We start from the raw sequence: 11,236 nt of genomic DNA, 5'->3' as shown, positions 1-11,236 counted from the left end.
ATTTTTTTAAAATAAAAAATATTAAATAGTAAATCATATTTATAAATTTTTACATCTTATTTTTGGGTTTGTATTTTACATTTTATTTCGTCAAATAAATACAAATACCATTATATGTTGAAAAATAAATTAACAATCAAAGTACAATGAGTCAAACAATTATACTATATAAGAAGTTATCATACGAATTTTACAAAGCATTTTAAAAATTAAATTAGATGATTGTGATAAACATGATTTTTCCTCATTTTAATTTTCCTAATCATATTTAATTATTATAAATCAATAAAGTAATATTATAAATCTATTATATATATTTAAAACAGACCTTCGAATGCCACCTCCCCTCCGAATGCCACCTATACAAATATTTCTCACGTCAATCAAAAAGCTGATGTGGACCTCTCCTCATTTTAATTTTCCTAATCATATTCAATTATTAAAAATCAATAGAGTAATATTATAAAATAACTATATTTATAATACATGAAATATTACTTATAAAACTTATAAAATTAATTAATTAATATCCGCGCAGCGCGCGGTCCATAATCTAGTTTACATTGTTTTTGCTACACAAATTATTTCATCGATCTTATATACAATCACACTTATAATTTAGAAAAGTTTGCATTTAAGATTCTTTGTAATTTCTGGCAGGGGATCAAATTTTTCAATTTAGATTTGCTATTTTCAATTCTATATTCTTCCATTTCTTTCTTATTTCTTTGTCCTTCAAATCTCATTTTACTCTTCAAAGTCTAATTCTCTGCACAATCTCTATTTTCTCTACATATATTTTTATTTTGTTCTCTTTCCCATATTAGTGTATTTTTCTAGATTTTGATGTTTCATAATCATTTACTATTTTTGTTAAATTGAAGAAGTAAAATAATCGTTTACTATTTTTGTTAAATTGAAGAATTAAAATTCGTGTTCTCTTCGATTGTAAAAAATACGAACAATATTGGGTTGTTACCATTGTAACGTTATCTGATTTTTTTGAATTAGTTATTTTTTGTGGTTTTGTACTATAATTTGATTGTGCCTCTACATTTCATGTTTGATAAGTCTACATATTTTATATATAATTGTATTGTATTTATTAATTGTGTGAATGTGGAGGTAATTTAAATAACCGGAAAAAATGATGATTCACATCTAAATGATTATCACTCGAAGTTGATGTTGATTAGAACTATAAAGACAAAAATTATTTGTTATATTAAATATAGTTTTGTTAGTGAGCTAAGGGACACTAAAAAAAATTTAAATAATTCCATGACACTAAATAACTTTTCTATTTATTTTTATAGACATAAATTTTTATTTCCATTTCATTGTATATATTTTACAATATATTTATTTTAAATGATTTTTCACTCAAAATTAATACTTTTTAACTTTTCACACAATTTAAAAAGATTTTCGTTAAACTCGAGCAGTGCACCAAGATACATCTAGTTTATAGTTGAAGTATCTCTACACATCACATTATATATAGAAAAATGTCGGCTCTTAATATATTATACGAAATGCGCATGACGCCGGCTGCTCTTTATTAGTTTATAGCTAAAGTAACTACCAATTTGAAGCAGAAAGCGTAGGTAACCTGCTAGTGCAACCAGATGCCGTTTTAATTTTGAATAACTTTGCTATCTGCTGACTACTAACATTGCCACCTTTCAGTAGTGCTGTGCTTTCCACTCCTATATCAATCAATAAAGTTAGAATTCCTAAGAAAGTATAAACCCTTTCCAGAAGAAAACCCCCCCCCCCCCTTCCGCAAAAAACAAAACGCAAAAAGCATGCACTCCTATTATGGTAAAGTCAGCATCAAAACTTCTCTATCAATGAGACTGATAATTCAAAAAATGATTGAAATATGCATCTATTAAATTGTTTTAACATTAAGCTTCCTCATTGACACATGTACAGGTAAAAAATGTAGTTCTCTTTGTTACTCCCTTGATGGGGTGAAAGGACTGCATATCTTCATGCGGAAATAGCACAAATCCAATCCATATTCGTGCATCCAGTGTCCTCTAAAGAACAATCGGTTTTTATGTGTAAGAAGGAATTTTCTGGATGGTGTAATTGCAATTCTTTTTCCTATCTGCAGAGCTGGAGGAGTCCACTACATGTACAGGGGAGATATGGGACTATGAATATATTCATTCTCAACAAAACTTCACAACTAGGATGGTTATGTCTCAAATTTCTCAAGTAGAAGCAGCATGTCTACTCTTCCATATCATTGGAGCTACCAGCATCCACACTGTCAAAAGATATAAACTATCTTTAGTTGAACCTCAATTGTTTTAAGAATAATAAGGAAAGAGTAAGTAAAGCTCAGTTAAGTTTGAAATATCGAGTTTTTACTATTGGTTAAAGACACAAAATTTTTACATTAAATAACTTTGAGATGCAGAGAATGCTAATAATTGTTTTCATTTTGTGTCTTTAACCAATATTCTAAAGACACAAGTATGAAGTATAGGCTTTTGTTAACCGCATGTCTTAAAGGAATTGGTTAAGAAATCAATGTACTAATACAACATTTTCTCATACAAAATTATCTCTTTTGATTTATTAACCAATGTCCTTAGGACACTTATTAACATTCTATATATTTAAAAGGACAGCAATTACTATATTAAAAGCTCAAGTTATTCAATGAAGCTACATTTAATTGCTTTCAAAGTATTAAATGCTCCTTAAGTAGTAGCGTCCTTAAGTCACTCTTTATGTAGACCCTAAGGATATTAAGAAATATCGCTTTTGGAATTAATAATATTCTCCACTTGAAATGAAATATAAGCAAAAAAGTATATGTAAATGGTCTAAATTTGTCTCAATTTACACGTACTTTTTGCTTATATTTTATTTCGGAGGGAATATAATTTTTAATGAACCAGAACTTAATATCATTGATTTTCTTACAATAAACACAGACTGCCAGCCATTCATTTACTATTCTGACCCAGGTGCTTGTCCAGCCCACATCAATTGTCCATCTGCAAAAGAGTAAAGGCATACCGTCAAGTTTCTATATCATTTATGTGTGCATTGAATGAAAGAGAATTAATTTCCAATGAACTATAGTAACTAGCACAACAAGTGAGAAGCTGAAAAAAGTTCATTTCAGTAACCATATTTTCAAGGTGGCACACTGCTGAGTTCTGGCTACTATATTAGCTTATCGGATCACTCAGTGTCTGGGATCCAGAGTGATATTATGTCGTGCAAATAAGACAGTTATAAAACTTTATGGGATTGGGAACAGCATTTATTGGTTTCTAGATTTGTATATGATCATTGACAACTAACAAATGGAAATGCATTTGCTTTGTTCCCGCCTTTTTTATTTCTATACTACAGAACAAATCAACACAAGAAACCAACCATACAGATAACATGATACGAGCCAAATACAGGAGTGTTAGAGACCATACTTTCTCATAGAATGGTGACTATTCCATCCAACCAATAGCATAGCAAAATACATTGCTCCAGTGGCAAAAACAAAATGGAAGAAGCCATAACCATACGGTACATCATCCTCTGCTGGCGTATCATCCTTCCGGAACTGCAGGGATGTGTCAGATACTTATTGGAGAACCTAATAATAAAATTCAAGCTAAATTCAGAGTTTGTAACATACCTGAAAGCATTTGGAATCTATGCCTGTTGAAAATGTCGCTATAACGATTGCAAGTATTGCAACAACAAAGCTCTGCCAACAATAGTCATTGTTATTTGTCAACCAACAATGAAAACAAATGTATTTCAAGATTTCCAAATTCGTTACCGAGCCATCATAAAGAAGATATGACGATTTGTACAACCAAAAGATAAATAAAGATTATAACAATAAACAAGAAACATTGGAATATAATTTCTTGGAATAAGCATCAGTTTTTCATGGCACTTATTTAATTGATGCATGTATGAGACAATGGTAGTGAGCATAATTGGGCTAGAAACCAAGACTTAAAATTCACTATAAACATATATATTTGTAAGTTCACAACTATCAGGATTAAAGAGGTATTATAAATTTTAATACAGTTCAATTGTCTGAAGCAAAAATAGGCAAGTATTACAATGATGCTTAGCCAGTCCGTTTTGGTAGCAGAGTCTGACTTCCTGATGCAGTTTTCTCCAGCAGGTTCACTGCATACAAAATCATTCTAACGCTCAAATTCGAAAGAAATAAAAAAAGGGGAAATCAAGAGAGCTTGCATAAACAATAAATACACGAAAACCAAAAGAATATATAAATGCCTGTCTTTTTGGATTGTTTCACATCAATTTTGTGAGATAATACACAAACAGTGAAAGGTAAATGCATTGCATGGAAGCATCAAAACAAATGCAAAACTATTAGGTAAAAATTAGTAGCCCTGCCTTCTAATAGCGCACCAGCATAGGAAGACAACATAAAGCCCCATCAGCCCTGGAGTTAGAATACCAGCATTAACCTATTGCAGATAGAGTTGGAAATTCCAGATCAAGTTATGTTGAACGATAAAATGAATTCAACAAGTAGATATGGCACAAATAGAACATACTTTTGGGTGCAAAGACACGCTAGTCATGAGTTGGACAAGTACTAGAGTCCAAGTAATGAAGAAAATGTTGAGAAGGCAAGATGGTTCTGGTGCATACCAAATGTACATCAAAATGATCCCCACCAAACAGACGACATATGCAGTCGTTGCAAACAACATCACATGAATTTGGCTGCATGTAAATTGATGATTAATGCAAACTTTTCAAAATATGGAATCTTTTTTTGACAGTACAAAATACGGAATCTTATCCCTGATATTATCCTTAATAAATTGATCGACTTGTTTTGTCAGACTATTCAAGAAATGTTTTCTCCCTTCCTTTTCATATCAGCACAATGGTCAACTATTCAATATCCAAAATCAATGAATATGCCTTGAAAAATCGTTAAAAAAATCAATTATAAAAAATTATATAAGCAACAGTAATCTCAAGCATATTGTTCATGGTCAAAAAGCCTGTGTTTCTATTTTTCTCTAACTGAAAAAAATCTTACCAACGTGCTGCATATTTTTCAGACGCACAGCAATCATTCAGCCATGTGATGAAGCTGATTATGCTTATTAGTTGAATTAGGAGGAAAACCCTGAAAAAGAATTACAGAAACAATTTAAATAATCATATTATTTTGAGAGAAAAAAGTGTGATGAAATCATTTATAAAAGGTATAAATTATACCCGGCACCAAAATGCGCCACCTCCCCTGGCAAAAGAATTGTATCAAAGGAATTACAAGGTTACAATAACAATCTTTTGATATCACAGATGATGCATCTATACTAGGAGGCTTGTTGAAAGATAAACTTTACTAACCATAAATTTGAATAAAGCCAGAAGGAAGAAAAAATGGGATGACAGTCATGACAGCCCAGAGAACAATCTTGACTGACCACCATCCAGAGTGCCATGTATTTCTGACTTGGTTTAGTTTAGAAGTGCCAGTAGTTGACAAAAAAAGTATGATATAGAATATCTGAAACTTGGATTAAGGTTCACTTCATATATTGTAGGATATGAGACTGACCTTAGGTAAGGAACTTATTTATGATAACTGAAAAGGATACAAAGCAACCCAAGCTCACACGCAAAACACCTTCAGCACCCAAACAGTCTTTTCCACCATTGCATCCTTTTAATCCTGTATTAGATTTTAAGCCAATGATTTTAAGCTAATGGAATCATATGAAAATAATATACCAAATGAAAACAGCTTTAGATTGGACGGAACATGATCTGATCATATCATGTGTCCATAAGGTGTACTTCTTATATATGTTGATTTAATTGAATGGTTTGCCAGACATCGAAAAAGCTCAACTTACTAAAAAATACAAGATGAATAGACATAAGTCTCTATGCTGATCGGATTTATAAATTAAGTGGTTGCTTATTCACAATCAGCGCACTACAAGATGTAATGTTGAATTTTTTTATATTCAATTATAATATCTAATTCATAATATGTTAGTGAACTAATTGTTGAGTTTGGTTGAAATTGAAGTCCCACGTTGCTTAGTTTTGTAAAGGAAGAAGGAGACCAAGACTATATATATATATATATATATGTGTGTGTGTGTGTGTGTATGTGACTCTAGTTCAAGATATCCGGAACCAGTGTAGTTTTAAGAAAAAAAACATTTCAAAACTTCAAGGATTTAAGCAACTTACTCTCCATTTCTGTTAAAGCACCACGACCGTAGTCACGAGCAGCCCAGGCCAGGAGATTTGCCACAAGAAAAATCAAGCCATAGACATATCTTGCCATCCAAGGATTGGATGCATTTCGAAATTGGCTGCACCATGACTTGTATATGATACATCCCTCGTTACCATTGTTGTTTTCCCCAGTTTCCATATCTTCTTCAACACAGCAATGCTACGCAGCGCATGAACAGAGCAGACAAGAAATGGACGTCATTCAATTAAGATCTTCTATTCTATTCCCCGGTACTGTAATGCAGAAAAGAATCATCTTTATGATTACAGTTATGTAAGACTTAAATGAAATGAAAGAGCAAGAACTTAAATGTTGGGGAGAATAATAATTGTTTCACTTTTTTTCACTCTTTTTGTAGAGAAAGAAAGAGAATAGTATAGTATTCTTCTTACAAAGGTTTGGTAAAGAGGAACGCGACTATTTAGGGGTATAAATATAAGAATTGACCCATAAAAGTTAAAGCATTTCTTATAGGTCGATAAACAATATCTCTTTTTATTTTTAATTCTTATAGGTCGATAACAATATCTCTTTTTATTTATAGGTCGATAAACAATATCTATTTTTATTTATAGGTCGATAAACAATATCTCTTTTTATTTTTAATAATTATTAAAACACAGAATTTGATACAAAACAAAATAAAAATATAATATTTTGAAATTTTATAAAAAAAATATAAAATGCCCTCAACTGTATTTTATATAATATTATTGTATTATTTAAAATATATTTTGTGTCAAATTTTATATTTCAATAATATTTAAACTTGCATAGTTGTGAGACTCATGTCTGTTTTTTTTTTTTTTTTTTAAGTAAAAGAGTTAATTTTGTATCAAATTTTGTATTTTAATAATATTTAAACTTACACAGTTGTGACTGATATATGATATTTCACCTAAGAATATCAACCATGTTTCTTCTTTTATCTTCCAGGAAAAGAGTCAAATCTCATAATTCATACCAACATATTTGCTTTGAAGTTCCAACTTACAAGAACATTAAAGGTTTTAAAAACCATAGCAACAATATTTTTTATCAACTCAGATTTTTTATAAACACATCAACAATATGATATATTCTATCTAAACTCAAATATAAGCAAAAATAAATAAAAAATAATGTCTTCTATAAATTAAAATATAACAATATCTTCCACTGTCTCATATTAAATGACTCATTCATAAATTTATTTGTCTCTTATTATTAATATTATTATTATTATTATTTGTGACTTATATAATTAATGAAATTCAACTAAAAAAATTAATTATGTAGGTTTATTATTATAGGATCAAGATTCAAACTACGTGACGATAAAACAAAATATTTTATTTTTAAAATTAAAATAATTAATTATGTTTTAAGAATTACACAATCAAAGGACACTTTTACAATATAACAAAGGAATAGTCAATTTTAAGTCACATTATCGTATTTAATGGTAGTCTAAACCCTAAACCCCTAATCAAATTAACAAGAACTTGTAGAATTATTTTCTTAAAAAAAAGTTCTCATTATAAAATTAAATTAAATGAAGAAAAAGAGCAGCTTGATAAATATAACTATTTTTCTACTTACATACAAAAACTAAATGAAGTTTATCTTTTGTGAAGAAAAAAACTACTACATGTAGTTGACTAAATATCTTATTTAGTGTGTCATTAATTATTTTTACTTATATATTACTTATTCATCTCATATTTAATGTTGCATTTACAATAATTTTTTATCATTTTAAAATATAATGAAACATTAATTATTATCAATTATTGATATATTTTTATCTATTGTATCTCAAACTATCAAATTAATCCATTAATTACTACAATATAATATTAATAAGAATATTTTAAAAATAAAAGTTATTTTATCATAGAGTCTGTATGTTCAATAATTTTCTGAAAAAGTTATCTCAAACCGCACGACTGTGGAGAGTACTACTATATTTCTTCGTTTCAAAAATAAACATAAAGTACTCCTACTTCTAATTTTTTTGTTTCAAATGTAAACAAATATAGCTTTCTGTTCATTTATTTAATAGTAGTTAATGTAATGATTATCATAAAATATCTTTTAATTAATATTAGTTTTAATTTTTAATTAATAAAAATTATTTTCTAATGACCCTTTTATTCTCATAGAAATCTTTTCATAAAGGATAATTTTGAGAATGTGCTTTTATATTCTTCTCATAATGAAAAAATTTAATTATATTCAACAATTTTCTTTTCTCTTCTATTCAACTAGATTTTTAATAGATGTAAAGTTAGTTATTATTTTTACAAGGATTAAATCCATTGTTCAATAATTGTTATTTATTGGATTGGATGGGCCTTATTTATTTCATTAATGAGTTAATAAACAATTTGGTCGATCAAACTCTAAGTCTTGATCAAACTATTCTCAAAAGTTTTGTGAATTTGCAATTATATTAAATTATATTAATGAAATAGTAAAATAGTAATCAAAATACCTAACGATCAAAATTTAATATATATAACGATCGAAATTTATTTATAAATTATTTTGATTAATATTGATTAACAAAATTCAAATAGATTAAATTTAAGTACACTAAGTTTACGGACGTTTAAGTACACTAAGTACACTAAATTCAAATAGTTATAACTGCATATGTCGGAATGCCCAACCTCGATCTAAGCAGAATGGGAATGCATTGACTTAAAACGCATATACCGTTCGATCTCAGAACTAACCGAAGTTCATAGTTCCAGTTTCTATCTCTACTGAAGAGAAGAAAAACAGTACTACTCCTATACTCCATAAATCCTCTAAAGAAAATGAAATCTATTCTGAAAAACCAAATTTAAAGAAAATGTATTATTAATTTCAGTAAAAACCTATCAAAATATCAGTAGTAGCTTATTACCAAATTTTTGTTACATTTATCACTTCAAGAATTTTAATTAATTGATATTTTTGAAATAAATTAAAAAACAATGCAGGATCCATTTCAATTATTTTATTATATTATTTGAAGCAGTTGAGTGTAGTTGAGTGATTGTTTTCCTTTTCTTTAACTCAAAGTAACCATCATCTCAACTTTGCTTTTTTATTCTTTCCTAATTTTATCGGCAAACAAACCGCTGATTACGCAAATGCATTCAACAGTTTCATCATGAAACGAAAACGTTTATCAACTACATAGATGAACACATGATCTAGCCAAATATTTCAGCAAAAACAATTGTGTAAATTAAAAAGATAGAAACAGATAATTCAAAGATTACATCGATAACATAATGCTAAGAATTAAACATCATAACAAGTTATACACAAATGCAGAAAAAAAATGAGGAATCAAAGGCTTGAGAAATGAGAATCGCTTAATAGAAAAGCGAAGAATCTAATCTAAGAAATGAAGAGATGCAAGTACCTGAGGTAGAAGTAGATGAAGGCAATGGTAGAGAAGACGCAGATCTATTTACGAGTGAGCATTGGATCAATGTTTCTTGAAGCGGTTGGTTCCGTTCTCTTTTCAATCTTTCTCTCTATCTCTCTCTTCAGAGAAAGATTAATTAAACAACAAAAATAAAATAACAGAAAAATGAAAACAGAGAGAAAACGCTTTGTTTGTGCTTTCGGCTCTTAAAAAATGATTTAAACTTGATTACTTTGCTTTTGGTTTAGTTGTTTTTCCCTGCTTTTCTCCGCTTTTTCTTTTTATCTTCCCGCCGTACTTTCTCTACTTTCTAATTTTTTGTTCCCGCTTCGTATATATTTGTGGTTACGTGAGCAAAAGAAAAGGAAAAAGAAACTAAATTAAATATTTTATTAGAAAATTGTTTAACATTTTGTTTAATTGATAGCAAAACTAAAAATAAATTAATAATACTCTATAAAAAAATATAAAAAACTGATAATACATTTTATTGAATTATTATTTACATAAATAAATTGATTATTATTAATTAAATATAAAAACTCATTGACATGTATGTCACGTCTAAGAAAGAAATCTAATTTTCTTTTCTTTTTTTATGCTAGAATTTAACTTCACTAGATTATAAGAAGAAAAATAAATATATTAGGCTCTTCCATCTCCTCAAAATAATATATACTAATATTTTTCTGTGTATTAACACTGTCAATTTTTGTACATCATTAATATATTAATTATAATAATTAATGTATTTTATATTAAAAATAATTACAATTATAATCAACTACTTTTTAAATATATGTATTTTTTATGTTTTTGATATATATAATTAATACTAATATATATATATATAATATTAATTGCGATATTTAATAATTAGTTAATTACCTAAAGTTTAGTGGAGAATACGGAAAGGAATATGCAAAGAACTAAACAAATGAAACACACTTTTTACGAAAGCATTGGTATAAAAATATCAAGTTGCATAAATTTGATATAAATTATCGTGAAAATTATGAAACTTTGACGTGAAAAGATACAAAATTACGTTACATACATAGAAATCATAAATTATAAAATATAAAATTTATTACTTCTCTTGAAATATCAGTTGTTCACAATGAGTTTTTTTATGGGAATTCTTTTTTTTTTTTTTAATTCTTCAAATGTCACACTTTAAACAATATTCTCTAATTACCTTATTTTTTCATTTCGACATAAAGTCTCTTTCTGGGGAAGCGACCTCTCGAAGAAAATTTGTTAATTGAATAGGAACTACTTCTTTTTTTTGTTGTTGTTATTTTAAAAATTGATTATTGTTAGAATTATTTATTTAATTATTTAAAAAATAAAATATTAATATTACATTAAAATAAAATACAATAATAAATTATAAATAAAATTTATAATTTAATTATTATTATAATAAATAATTATTATATGTATAATTAAAAATTATTATAATTAAAATGATTAAATAAATATATATATATATATTAAAATTTTCAAAAAAAAATTAAATGATAATAAAAATTAAA

General features: G+C 27.7%; 1 protein-coding gene across 3 annotated transcripts; it reads right to left on the bottom strand.

Annotated features, from left to right (window-relative positions):
- Positions 1-1,830: 1,830 nt before the first annotated feature.
- LOC101504446 (uncharacterized) lies at positions 1,831-9,985 on the bottom strand. 3 transcript variants are annotated; one of them, XM_004512798.4, is made up of 13 exons: positions 9,693-9,982; positions 6,244-6,525; positions 5,640-5,713; positions 5,389-5,548; positions 5,254-5,278; positions 5,072-5,161; positions 4,575-4,746; positions 4,411-4,484; positions 4,107-4,176; positions 3,665-3,736; positions 3,456-3,589; positions 2,944-3,017; positions 1,831-2,278 (listed from the first exon to the last, which is right to left on the bottom strand). In XM_004512798.4, the coding sequence occupies exons 2-13, from the start codon at positions 6,428-6,430 to the stop codon at positions 2,223-2,225; spliced, it is 1,188 nt and encodes a 395-aa protein (XP_004512855.1). In that variant the 5' UTR covers positions 6,431-6,525; positions 9,693-9,982; the 3' UTR covers positions 1,831-2,222. The 3 variants fall into 3 exon arrangements, with proteins under 3 accessions (XP_004512855.1, XP_073225798.1, XP_073225799.1); XM_073369697.1 differs by lacking the exon at positions 9,693-9,982 and adding an exon at positions 6,630-6,648; XM_073369698.1 differs by lacking the exons at positions 4,411-4,484; positions 4,575-4,746 and having other exon boundaries at positions 9,693-9,985.
- Positions 9,986-11,236: the final 1,251 nt, after the last annotated feature.

Source organism: Cicer arietinum, chromosome 6 (genome assembly GCF_000331145.2).
Source record: "Cicer arietinum cultivar CDC Frontier isolate Library 1 chromosome 6, Cicar.CDCFrontier_v2.0, whole genome shotgun sequence".
NCBI lineage: Eukaryota > Viridiplantae > Streptophyta > Magnoliopsida > Fabales > Fabaceae > Cicer > Cicer arietinum.
Note: the sequence above shows the minus strand (reverse complement) of the source record. Positions and strands in the feature narration are given on the sequence as shown.

What these genes read in the sequence shown, in the direction of transcription:
- LOC101504446 (XM_004512798.4), bottom strand. Translation starts at nt 6,430, where the DNA reads ATGGAAACTGGGGAAAACAACAATGGTAACGAGGGATGTATCATATAC. An exon ending in GTGGCGCATTTTGGTGCCGG is followed by an intron (nt 5,162 to 5,253) that starts GTATAATTTATA and finishes ATTCTTTTTCAG; the next exon opens with GGTTTTCCTCCTAATTCAAC. An exon ending in TAGATTCCAAATGCTTTCAG is followed by an intron (nt 3,590 to 3,664) that starts GTATGTTACAAA and finishes ACATCCCTGCAG; the next exon opens with TTCCGGAAGGATGATACGCC.